Source organism: Chiloscyllium plagiosum, chromosome 10 (genome assembly GCF_004010195.1).
Source record: "Chiloscyllium plagiosum isolate BGI_BamShark_2017 chromosome 10, ASM401019v2, whole genome shotgun sequence".
NCBI classification, from domain to species: Eukaryota; Metazoa; Chordata; class Chondrichthyes; order Orectolobiformes; family Hemiscylliidae; genus Chiloscyllium; species Chiloscyllium plagiosum.
In genome coordinates this window covers 42447839-42461584 of record NC_057719.1, presented here as the reverse complement: position 1 = coordinate 42461584, position 13746 = coordinate 42447839, and the positions used below count along the sequence as shown (strand labels likewise).

Here is a 13746-nt window from a genome sequence, read left to right as displayed (position 1 = left end):
TGGTATACATGGACTTCAGTAAAGCCTTTGAGAAGGTTCCACATGATAGGCTGATGGAGAAAATGCAGGGGCATGGAATTGTGGGTGATTTAGCAGTTTCGATTAGAAACTGGCTTTCTGAAAGAAGGCAGCGAGTGGTGGTTGATGGAAAATATTCAGTCTGGAGTCCGGTTACTAGTGGTATGCCACAAGGACCTGTTTTGGGACCAGTGCTGTTTGTCATTTTTATAACTGACTTAGACGCAGGCATAGGTGGATGGATTAGTAAATTTGCAGACGACACTAAAGTCGGTGGAGTAGTGGACAGTTTGGAAGAATGTTACAGGTTGCAGGGGGACTTGGATAAACTGCAGAATTGGGCTGTGAGGTGGCAAATGGAGTTCAATGCAGTTAAATGTGAGGTGATGTACTTTGGGAAGAATAACAGGAAGGCAGAGTACTGGGTCAATGGAAAGATTCTTGGTCATGTGAATGTGCAGAAGGATCTTGGAGTCCATGTACATAGATCCCTAAAAGTTGCCACCCAGGTTGACAGTGCTGTTAAGAAGGCATACGGTGTGTTAGGTTTCATTCGTAGAGGGATTGAGTTTCGGAGCTGCAATATCATGCTGCAACTATACAAAACGCTAGTGTGGCCACACTTAGAATATTGCGTACAGTTCTGGTCCCCATATTTCGAGAAGGATGTGGACGCATTGGAAAAGGTGCAGAGGAGATTTACCAGGATGTTGCCTGGTCTGGAGGGAAGGTCTTATGAGGAAAGGCTCTTGGGATGTCATGTTGCGGCTGTACAGGATACTGGTTAGGCCACTGTTGGAATATTGTGTGCAATTCTGGTCTCCTTCCTATCGGAAAGATGTGAAAGTTGAAAGGGTTCCGAAAAGATTTACAAGGATGTTGCCACGGTTGGAGGAATTGAGCTAGATGGAGAGGCTGAACAGGCTGGGGCTGTTTTCCCTGGAGTGTCGGAGGCTGAGGGATGACCTTCTAGAGGTTTACAAAATTGAGGGGCATGGATAAGGTAAATAGGCAAAGTCTTTTCCATGGGGCGGGGGAGTCCAGAACTAGAGGGCATAGGTTTAGGGTGAGAGGGGAAAGATATAAAAGAGACCTAAGGGGCAACTCTTTCACACAGAGGGTGGTACGAGCTGCTGGAGGAAGTAGTGGAGGCTGGTACAATTACAACATTTAAGAGGCATTTGGATGGGTGTATGAATAGGAAGGGTTTGGAAGGTTGTGGGCTGTGTGCTGGCAGGTGGTACTAGATTGGGTTGGGATATCTGATCGGCATGGACAGGTTGGACTGAAGGGTCTATTTCCATGCTGTACATCTCTATGATTCTATGACTTGAACCTGTCCTCATTGGCAAGAAGAAGGCTAAGAGGGGATTTGATAGAGACACATAAGATGATCAGAGGATTAGATAGGGTAGACAGTGAAAGTCTTTTTCCTAGGATGATTACTTCAGCTTGTACGAGGGGGCATAACTACAAATTGAGGAGTGATATATTTAAGACAGATGTCAGGGGCAGGTTCATTATGCAGAGAGTGGTAAGGGTGTGGAATGCAATACCTGCTAATGTAGTCAACTCAGCCACATTAGGGAGATTTAAACAATCCTTACATAAGCACATGGATGATGATGGGATAGTGTAGGGGGAACAAGCTGAGAATAGTTCACAGGTCGGCGCAACATCGAGGGCCGAAGGGCCTGTTCTGCTCTGTGTTGTTCTGTGTTCCAAATGCACTGCAACCATTCTATAATGTCCATGCTGGTTATCTGCATTAACAACTCACTCACTCCCTCTCTCACCTGCCTTTTCTATGCAGTCTGACAAAACGTACACAATTCCATTCTGAAAGTCTGCATTAAATTTGCCTGAACCACATTCTCATTGGGCAATGCATTTCACATAAAACAGCTTTTTTTTTATGTCATAATTGCTTCTTTTCACAATTGGCAACCACCATAATTTGATGAAATCTGCTCCTTCATCTGGTCACTAACTAAAACAAATTCATTTATATTTTTTCTGATTGTCTGACCTCCCCACTCCTATAATTTTGAACACCTCTAATACACTTCCTCTTGCAAAGGAGAATAACTCCAGTGACTCTAATCTATCCACTTAACTGAAGTTCCTCAACTCTCCAACCCATTGCCTGAATCTTTCTTGTACCTTCTTGAATGCATTTACACCTCTAATACTTGCAAACTAAATAGTAAAAACAATATGTTACAGACAGAGCTGAATAATTCCATCAACCAATGGATATGCTCAAAACTCTGCAATCTGCCACATCCAGTTGTAAAGGTGATGTACAATTAAGTAACTAACTGGAGGAGGAGGTGCAACATTTATCGTTATTCTCCGTGATGGGGGAGTCCAGCACATCAGTGCAAAAGACGGTTGCAAATGCTTCAGCCTATATTCAAACAGAACAGCTGAGTAAATGATCTATTTCAAACAAAAGCCTCGAGAATCAGATACCAGGCTTCAGTCTTTTCAGTCCATCCCATGTGATATCAAAAAAAAGACTGAAGGGCCTAGATACTGCATAGTCTACGGAATTCAACAAGATTTCGACAACAGTACTGAAGACCTTTGCTTTGGAACTTGCCACATCCTTCACCAAGCCGTCCCAGTACAGCTACAACATCAACGTCTACCCAGCAAAGTGAAAAATTGCTCAGGTGTATTCTGCACAGAAAAAGCAGGTCAAATCCAACCCAGCCAATTACCACCCCATCATTCTTCTCCTTATCAGTAAAATGATGGAAGGAGTTTTCAGCAGTGCTATTGAGCAGCACCTGCTTAGCAATAAGCTGCTCATGGACACTTGGTTTGAATTCCAGCAGGTTCACTCAGCCCCTGACCTTGTTACAGCTTTGGTTCAAACATGGACAAGAGAACTGAATTCTAGAGGTGAGGTAAGAATGACAGCCCTTGACATCAAGGATGCATTGTGGCATCAAGAAACCCTCGCAAAATGAGAGCTAGTGGGAACTGGGGGTAGCTTTAGGGTTATATGTAGCCTAAGAGCATAAGATATAGGAGCAAAATTAGGCCATTTGGCTCATTGAGTCTGTTCTGCCATTTGATCCTGGCTGATATGTTTCTCAGCCCCATTACCCTGCCTTCTCCCCGTAATCTTGATCTCCTTGCTAATCAAGAACCTATCTATTTCTCTCAAGTACATTCAAAGACTTGAGTTCCACAAGTTATCCCTCTCTGGCTGACGAAATTCCTACTCACCAGCGCTCCCTCTAATTTTCTCTCCAGCTTCTCAGGCCACTGAGTTCTTTTTGTAACAAAAGAAAAAAATCATCATTTTATTCATGATTATTGGACTGAATTTTGAGATTTTTGTCCTGGAGCTCCATTTATTTAATGGAAACACTTACAAAATCTTCAAGAACTGGAAGTCAGTGCTGCGAAAGGCATGTGTAGAACTTCAGAGTGCAGCTTAGAGGGAACATTGCCTAGCACATAAGGAGGTAGTTGTGGTTGTTGAAGGTCAGTCATCTCAGCTCCAGGTTATCTGTGGAGGAGTTCTTCTGAATGGTGTCTGGTCCCAATGGTATTCAGCTGCTTCATCAATGATTTTTCCTTCTATCATGAGGTCAGAATTGTTCACTGATGCCTGCACAATGTTCAGCATTATTTGTGACTCCTCAGATACTGAAGTGATCTAGGTTCATACATTGTAAACCTTGGACAATATCCATACTTGGGCTCTCAGGGGGCAAGTAACATTTGTGTTCCAGAAGTGCCAGACAATGACTATCTCCAGCAAGAGAAAGTCTAATCATTGCTCCTCAACTTTTAGTGGCATTATCATTGCCAATTCTAGGGATTAAACATTGCTAAAAGTAGACAAGATTTGAAACTTGTCATCTTTCAGTCATCAAAACTATAATGGAAGAAACAGATTTTAACAAAGGGCCTTCATCAGAGCCTGATGAAGGGCGCTGGCCCGAAACATTGATTCTCCTGCTCCTTGGATGCTGCCTGACCTGCTGTGCTTTTCCAGCAACAAACTCTCGACTCTGCTCTCCAGCATCTGCAGATCCCACTTTCTCCTAGTTGAACAAAGGGCTGGCATTTTGTGCAGTGTGAGCAGAGGGTGCTGATTGACTGAGCCATCAGTGGCATGGAGTTGCAGCAGATCACCAATAATGGCCCAACCAATCAACCAACACCCTCTTCTTGTGGCTGTCAAGTGACTAGTGTCACTAATGCCCTATAGGGATCTGTATTGGAGCCTCAATTATCCACAATATCTGTTTATGACTTGGATAATGGCATCAAATGCCAAATATCCAAATTTGCCGATGACACAAAATTGGGCAGCATTGAAGACTCTGTTGACTACAGTATAAAATTATAACAGGATATTGATAGATTAGGTGAATGGGAATGACTAGCAGATGGATTTTAATGTAAGTGTAAGATTATCCATTGATCATCAGGATATTTTTTACAAGGCACAAATTTAAATACAGTGACTGTCCAATGTGATTTGGAAATTCCGGTGCATAGCCTTTTAAAATGCCCATACAAACCTACAAATTGAGAGGAGAAGTAGGCTAGTAATGCCTTCTGTGTAGTTATTAATACTGTGTAAAATAAATCTTTCTGTAGCAATTGTATTCTGTCTGTAAAATTTTGAATGTATTGGGGCTATGTTTGTTTTCTGATGGACACTTGCTGGTTTTTGTTTGCTGTGTTGCAGACTATGCATAATTTTGAATACTTAAAACTCCTTGGAAAAGGCACATTTGGAAAGGTAATTCTAGTAAAAGAGAAAGCTTCTGGAAAATATTATGCCATGAAGATTCTTAAGAAAGAAGTCATTGTAGCAAAGGTAACTCTTAAAAAACATGCATTGCCACCACTGCTGGGGAATAGCTTAATTCATTAAGTTTCATTGACAATTTTTCACAAAATTCTTAAATCTTCTAAAAATATCTATTTATTTACCATCTGTTATTTGAATTGAAATGCAGCTGTATTATTGCTACCTTGGTTTTTCTTGATCTGTAACTCTTTTATCTTTTATACAGGATGAAGTAGCGCATACTGTGACAGAAAACAGAGTGTTACAAAATTCTAGGCATCCATTCTTAACTGTAAGTACTTATTCAACGACTTCAGGAAATGTTAGTTAACTACTCTGTTACAATATCTCAAAATGCATGCACACAATACATCCAATTTGACTTTTCAAATTGTACAGTTTAATTTTTTTTTATTTGAACACACTCTTTCAGCTCTCTCATATTAAGAGCAGTCAAAGCAAACTATTCAAATGAGTTTTTGAAAACATAATTATTATGCTTTCTGAAATGCACTTTATGATTTTTAATTCAATTTGATCTTTTCAGTCATGAACATTTGGTGAAAGTGAAAGCAGTTTTCTTTACATTGCGGTATAATCAAGTTGTACATTACTCTGGGAGAAGTTTGGAGTTTCAGAAATTTGATTCCACCAGATAGAAAAGGCCTAAACTATGAGCTGGATGGGAAGTAGAACACTTCAAGGGTCTTATTACCTCACCTGAAAGAGGAGATAGAAATGAACCCCTTTGATCTGGCCACAAGAGCTCATTGTGACCACATAGAGTCATAGATATATACAGCATGGAACCAGACCCTTCGGTCCAACCTGTCCATGCCGACCAGATATCCCAACCCAATCTAGTCCCACCTGCCAGCACCCAGCCCATATCCCTTCAAACTCTTCCTATTCATATACCCATGCAAATGATTTTTTAAATGTTGTAATTGTACCAGCCTCCACCACTTCCTCTGGCAGCTCATTCCACATATGCACCATCCTCTGTGTGAAAAAGTTGTCCCTTAGGTCTTTTTTATACCTTTCCCCTCTCACCCTAAACCTATGCCCTCTAGTTCTGGACTCCCCCACCCCAGGGAAAAGACTTTGTCTATTTATCCTGTCCATGCCCCTCATAATTTTATAAACCTTGATAAGGTCACTCCTAAGCCTCCGACGCTCCAGGGAAAACAGCCCCAGCCTGTTCAGCCTCTCCTTAAAGCTCAAATCCTCCAATCCTGGTTCAGAAATCTTTTCTGAACCTTTTCAAGTTTCACAACATCCTTCTGATAGGAGGGAGACCAGAATTGCACGCAATATTCCAACAGTGGCCTAACCAATGTCCTGTACAGCCGCAACATGACCTCCCGACTCCTGTACTCAATACTCTGACCAATAAAGGAAAGCATACCAAATGCCTTATTCACTATCCTATCTACCTGCGACTCCACTTTCAAGGAGCTATGAAATTGCACTCTCAGGTCCCTGTTTAGCAACACTCCCTAGGACCATACCATTAAATGTATAAATCCTGCTAAGATTTGCTTTCCCAAAATGCAGCACCTCACATTTATCTGAATTAAACTCCATCTGCCATTCCTCAGCCCATTGGCTCATCTGATCAAGATCCTGTTGTAATCTGAGGTAACCTTCTTCGCTGTCCACTACACCTCCAATTTTGGTGTCATCTGCAAACTTACTAACTATACCTCTTATGCACACATCCAAATCACTTATATAAATGATGAAAGGTAGTGGACCCAGCACCGACCCTTGTGGCACTCCACTGGTCACAGGCCTCCAGTCTGAAAAACAACCCTCCACCACTATCCTCTGTCTTCTACCTTAGAACCAGTTCTGTATCCAAATGGCTAGTTCTCCCCGTATTCCATGAGATCTAACCTTGCTAACCGGTCTCCCATGGGGAACCTTGTCGACTGCCTTACTGAAGTCCATATAGATCACATTTACCATTCTGCCCTCATCAATCCTCTTTGTTACTTCAAAAAAATCAATTTTGTGAGATAGGATTTCCCATGCACAAAGCCATGTTGACTATCTCTAATCAGTCCTTGCATTTCCAAATACATGTACATTCTGCCCCTCAGGATTCCCTCCGACAACTTGCCCATCATCGACATCAAGCTCACTGGTCTATAGTTTCCTGGCCTGTCCCTACCACCCTTCAAAATAGTAGCACCACATTAGTCAACCTCTATTTTTCCGGCACCTCACCTGTGACTATCGATGATGCAAATATCTCAGCAAGAGGCCCAGCAATCACTTTCCTAGCTTCCCACAGAGTTCTAGGGTACACCTGATCAGGTCCTGGGGATTTAACCACTTTTATGTGTTTCAAGACATCCAGCAATTCCTCCTCTGTAATATGGATCTCAGATGTTGAGTATTTAAATATCATTGAAATGACTAAATTGATTATTGGACATTATTTTGTGTACTGAGTTTTACCCCCACAGCATTACTTTATTAAAGCCAAAATACATCACTCTTAGGACTATGCTGTATTCATGAAATGGAATACATTTAAAAATAAATTCTTCCAATTAATTCAATTAAATTAAAGACCAAGTAACAAAATTCGATTCACCTTATTATCATTGATCGTGTAAACATTACACATAATTTAAATGCTTACAAGTTACATCTAGTATATGACACAGAGTTAGCAAAGGTAATATTTGTATAATCAAATATTTTATTCCTGAGGTGTGTAGTGTTTTATAAGTTGTGTAGTGCACAAGTTAAAGGTTCCTTCCTGTCTGATCAATATACAAATAGAATTTTAATCCATTACATTATCAAAGAAAAAAAAATCTTGATTTGTCTCAGTATTTTTTGCTGCATATGAGTTTAAATGAGACTTAAGGCAGAGATGAGACAGTTCCTTGTTTCTAGCAAAACTAGAATCACAAAAAAAATTGCTTGTCACGCATATTCTTCTGATCGCAGAGTAATACCTGACTGATGAAGGGCTCAATTCGATAGTGGCTTTTCATGAGAATTAAAATTTAATTGCAGAGAAGGATTGCTGATGATGATTAAATAAAAGAAGTTATTTAATTCTATTAAATTATGTTTCTGATTTAAGGTATTTTTATTTTCAAGGCACTGAAGTATTCTTTTCAGACAAATGATCGTTTGTGTTTTGTTATGGATTATGCAAACGGAGGTGAGGTATGGAGTACATTTATTAATTGAAAAGGACACCCAAAATGTCCGATTTTCTCCAATTTCAATTTCCTTATCTGTTGTTTTTAGGATATTCCTGATTGAATAAAGGTTTATTACATAGTATCAACATTTGGGAATTTGGATTCTAGAGATGATTGGGTTTTTGTTTCAGTACTGTGTAGGTGACTTGTTTGTTGTTTTTAAAAAAGTTAGGAAGTCAATTTTTAACAGTGAACTAAGTTCATCATTTCTAAAAATGTACGGGACTTCAGTGAAATGCCTAGTAAGCTATTGGGCAAATTAATATCTTATTTCAATTTTGTGACTTACTGAAAAACAGATGGCAATGGCCATAATTGGACTTCAGTATGAGGAGAAGTGATTCCTATTAGCAGGAATGCCATTTAGGTTTTTACAGTCTCCAATTGGCTCAGGGCTGGAAAGATATGCGAAGGTTGTCCAGAATTAAAAAGATAACCAAGGAGTGATTCTTTACTGTGTCTGAGTTTCTGTAAGACACATTGGCATGAAAAAGGGACAATTTTTTCTTGATTTTTTTTATCGTTTCAAATTTTCTATATATGACTTAATTTTTTCCCCTTCTGTATCATAAACTTTTGTACTTTTGATCTAAGTATTTTGATAGTCTTGTGTGAATACATTTAGTGACTGACCACCATGGCAACCAAATTGTAAAACTAAAATTTATATTCTATTAAGCCAGGTTTAACTCTGGGATCTGACTTGTAGTACTACCATCAGATGGAGTCATAATACTCGGTACAATTTTACCTTTTCTATGATGAAAATCACCGCTATTGCTGATGAGAGTTCTCATTTAGCAATGCTTCTACTTGTAGTGACTAAAGTTCTAAATAATATTTTGCCCTTCCTCCTCCATCCAATGGTCTGAAATCAGATGTAATATCTGTCCCTTTATCTTGGCAGAAATGATTCAGCATCGAACCCCATTGAACTCCCTTGCCCTGTATGGCTCAGATTGCTTATTGGACAAATTTACATAATAATTCACTTGTAATTGAAACATGAATGACTGTGGTCAGATTTTTTATTTGTAACACCTTGTACATGTTTTTTTTTATAGATATTTTTATTAGAAATTTAACATTTATCATGTAACAAATGATACATATTACTGACGGAAGATACCCCCACTGGTCGTAGGACACTACATTCTCTATCGGATTTATAAAGTACATGTTTTTATTTCAGTTATTCTTTCACCTATCAAGAGAACGTGTTTTTTCTGAGGACCGTGCCCGTTTCTATGGAGCAGAGATTGTTTCTGCTTTAGATTATCTCCATTCTGAAAAAAATGTAGTCTATAGAGATCTTAAGGTAAGAAGGACATAGTGTAGTGCATTGCATTCTTTGACTCTCATAAATTGTCAGTTAGAAAATGTGCTTGACTGATGTGATGCATATTTCTCTTTGTGGAATTACCATTAAGATTTCCCAAAAGGGATATTGATTCACTCAAATAAAAAATCATATCTTTAAATGGTTTAGGAATATATCAGGGCATTCACATTTAGAGTGAAAATTAATTTAACAGTTTAAGTTGAATAATAATTAGTTACTTTATGCTCAGTTGCTGTTGCTTAATTTTATTTAGTTGGAAAACCTTATGCTGGACAATGATGGTCACATTAAGATAACTGACTTTGGGCTTTGTAAAGAAGGTATCAAGGATGGAGCAACTATGAGAACGTTCTGTGGAACACCAGAATATCTTGCACCAGAGGTTTGCTGTTTCAGTTTATTACTTTTATCCTATAAGAATATTTGTGCTTTATCAAATAAGGGATAACATGGCTAGAGAACAAACCATGCTTACTACATTTATTTTCTATTGTTAACATCAAACATTTCCAAATGAAATGCCATTCAACCTGATGTTCAATGTAAGTACTTTACTGCTGACTCTCAACAGCTAACCTTAAGTTAGTCTAGTAGTATTCCAATAAATTAACCTCTCCGTGTTTGAGTGAGTGAGTGTGACTATTTAGTGCTGGCTGATCCATTTGTTATGGATTTGAAATTAATAGAAACAAATTTTATTCAGACTCATTGCAGCATTCTCCATTACCATATGGCACTGTTAGAAGAGCTATCCTTCATGATAAACTAGATCAGGCTCTAGCCATTCTGTTAGGTGGACATTATTTGAAGAAAAGCAGTGGAATATTCTCACTGGCTAATGTTTATATCTTAACCAGCATTTTAGAAAATGGACTTGATGGTATTGTATTTGATGCAGTTTGTAAGACCTGGTTGTGCTAAATTAAATGCAGTATTTCCCTACAGTGACTAAATTTCAAAAGCACTTAATTGGCTATAAAGTATTAGGGATGTCTGTTGGCTGAGAGATTTTCTGTAAATGTATATCCTTCCAGTTAGCACAAAACTTACCATTTGAAACTGGTGTTAAGATAGAAATTTTTGCTTTGCTCAAAATTTTCGAATTTAAACTAGTTTAATTAGTAAACCCTCAAAGCAGAAATATCAGACTTTACTTTGATAGCAATATTTGTCTATTAACCGTTTTTGGAATGGCACATTGTTAATTTTAACACACTTCCTCATCTTTTAAACTTCCTCATCTTTTAACCATGAGATTTTGTTGCTGGACACTTGGTTCCCTTTGCAAATACCACACTGTGAAACATTTGTTTCTCTTATTTGCATGCAAGCAAGCATTGAAGTATCACTTCAGTAACTTTGGAAACTTAATGCAATTTTTAAAATTTTACTTGACTTGAATCACTTTCCTGTCATTTGTTTCTGTGTTTGTTTTGAAAATTCTACTGTTTGGAGCAGTTGTTTCAAACAACAGGTCTGATGAGAAGTCTGCTGCACAGTAATAGTTTGTACAAATCAATTCGAAGGGTTTTATAGAACTGTGCTTGGGTGCATTTTGAAAAAAAAAAGGCTGGTTTGTTGTAGCTTTTAAAAATTAGGATTGTTGGAAGAACATCAAAATATTCTGTAAAATAAAATTACTTAAATATGTTTTAGTAATCATAGGAGCTTTAAACATGTTGTATGTGTATTTGTATGTGATCTGGCAATTTTCGTAAACCCATATGGCGTGTTGTGAGGTTATAAACTTCATTGATACCATTTTCAGCTGCAGTTCAAACTTAAGTGCATAATGCTGGAAAACCTCACTTACAGATTAAGTGAAAAATGTTTAACCAATAAATGTAGGGTGTCATTGATAAAGTTTATTTTCAATCAAGGAAAAGTGTTTTGCAACATTCCTCCCAGAAGAAAGTTTAAGAAGTTAGTGTCAAACATTGACACTAGTATTGAACATCAAGTTGAATGGCATTTCACTTGGAAAGGCTTGATATTATAGTTTTGAATATTATTATTATAAATGTGACTCAAAGACCACAGCTTAGTTATTTTTCATAACCATGTTTGGACTCTGACCAGAGAATAGATAATAGGAATTTATGAAATCTTAATGTATCAATCAGTTTGTGGGGCATTGACATCACTACTGGGGAAACTCGGATCTGCATTGATTGGACGGTCTCTCAATGAAGGCTGATGGCCCCAATGTTCTTACTAACTGCAAAATTAAGGAAGCAGCATAAAGTCAAGAATAAATAGTACAGGGAAAGGATAAAGTTTGTGAACATGCAGTAAGTAAAGGGTAGAATCAAGGCCAAAAGAAAATGTATTAATTTGAGAAATTCTAAATAAATCATGAAATTACAAATCAAAGAGAAAAAAACGCCTTGAATTTACCAAGAGAATAAAATGATAAAACTAAGGGCCCTGTATCTGAGTGCATATAGGATTTATATCAGAATAGCTGAGACCAGAGCACAAATAAAAATAAATAGATACAAACAATCATTACATAGAAATGGCTGCAGGATGACATTGCCGGGACATGAATTTTTAGGAAGGCATGAAGTTTGGAAAAGGTATAAAGGTAGTTCTGTTAGTTAATACTGGATTAGCACTATAGCGAGAAACGATCCAACTTCAGGAAATCAAGATGTAGCAGCAGCTTGGGTAGAGATAGAAAATGATAAAGAAAATAAGTCACTTATGGGAGTGATGCTTCAGCCCTGAACAGTAACCACATGATAAGATGAAGCATAAAGGAAGAAATGAGAGCTTATCAGAAAGGTACGGTGATAGTCATGGGAAATTTTAATCTACATATTGACTGACAAAGGTATTCTAGATGAACAGTTCATAGAATGTTTTTAGGATTATTTCTTAGAACAGCATGCTCCTGCAGCTGATGACAAAGATAGGTAGTGAAGTGTACATAAAGAGGCTACAAAAAGATATAAATAGTTTAAGTCAGTGGACGAAAATCTGGCACTATATAATGTGAAATTTTCCAGTATATGAAGAATTTAAACGAAGCATATTATCTAAATGGTGAGAGATTGCAGAGCTCTGCAATGGAGAGGCATTTGGGTGCCCTATGCATGATTTAGCAAAGGTTAGTTTGCAGTCACAGCAAGTAATTATTAAAGTTCACAGGGTGTGGTCATTTATCACAGATAGATTTGAATACAGAAGTAAGGAGCTTATGCTTCACTTGTATGGAACACAATTGAGATCACATCTGGAGTACTGTGCACAGTATTGGACTCCTTATTTAAGCAAGGATATAAATGCATTGGAAGCAGTTCAAAGAAGGCTTACCTGTCTTGTACTGGAAAGGTTGGGCTGTTTTTATAAGGAAAGATTAGACAGGCTAGGCTTCTATCCAGAGGAATTTAGAAAAGTAAGTATGCCACAAGTGAAATATGTAAAATCATGAAGGGTCTTAACAGGGTAGGTGTGGTGAGAATATTTCCTCTTATGAGAGAATGTAGAACCATGAGTCACTGTTTAAAAATCAGGGAGTCACATTTATTTATTTCTGAAAAGATGGTTGAAAGCAAGCCCTTGGATATCTTCAAGGCAGAGATAGATATATTCTTGTTAAGCAAGAGAGTGGAAAATTATGAGGGAGAGGCAGGAGTATGGGTTTAAGGTTACAAATAAGATCAGCTACAGTATTACGATTGGGATAGAAAGCTTGAGAATACAGAATGGCTTGATGCTGCCCCTTGTTCCTATGTTTCAACAATGAATCTAAACATTCAAGAGTGTACTCTTGCAAACTCCTTTCTAAGTCCATGTTGCATTGAACAGTGGTACTATTGAAAATTATGCTGTCATTAATAAAAGCTGAAGGTGGGCAGAAGAATTCCATTAAGAAGGACCTCGAGATATTGAAAACTAAGAAACTTTAAATAAGAGCAATTTGTTAGGTCTGGATGATTGTACTGAAGTGCAAATTTAAAACTTCACACTTTCTGTTTGCTAACCTTGAAATTATGCACTTCTGTTGAAAAAGTGGATGCTTCTTTTGCTTTAATGTCATCTTTTAACATGGGTAATGGAATGCAAAATAGTTGCTTCTGTTTACACAGTTGTTGTATAGTTGTTTTTAGCTGCATGATGGAATTTGGTTCTGGGAATGGGAGTATCTTGGAAATGTGAGCTTCTGGTTATCAAAGGCTTCAGTGTTTATCACTGCCTTGGTTCCTCTTGTAAATTGTGTTAAACAGCTGTCATGCGTTGTACTTGTGATATTCTAGTGCTACCCATTTTAACAGACTTTGGTTTTTCTCATTGTTTCAACGTAATATTCACAAATGGGGATGTGG

The 13746-nt window shown here is 38.0% G+C and overlaps 1 protein-coding gene across 6 annotated transcripts in view; it reads left to right on the top strand.

Moving 5' to 3' along the window:
- The window catches only part of akt1 (v-akt murine thymoma viral oncogene homolog 1), a 129351-nt gene that overhangs the window by 97949 nt on the left and 17656 nt on the right, over positions 1–13746 (top strand). For 4 of the 6 annotated variants that reach the window (XR_006312763.1, XM_043697566.1, XM_043697564.1 and 1 more), the window contains 5 exons: positions 4739–4870; positions 5070–5135; positions 7967–8035; positions 9266–9391; positions 9669–9797. Coding sequence is in view for 5 of the 6 variants with exons in the window: in XM_043697566.1 (XP_043553501.1) it covers positions 4739–4870; positions 5070–5135; positions 7967–8035; positions 9266–9391; positions 9669–9797 (522 nt within the window). In the remaining variant the exon portion in view is untranslated. The remainder of the gene's footprint in view (positions 1–4738; positions 4871–5069; positions 5136–7966; positions 8036–9265; positions 9392–9668; positions 9798–13746) is intronic. The other 2 variants (XM_043697563.1, XM_043697565.1) reach the window with 2 other exon arrangements.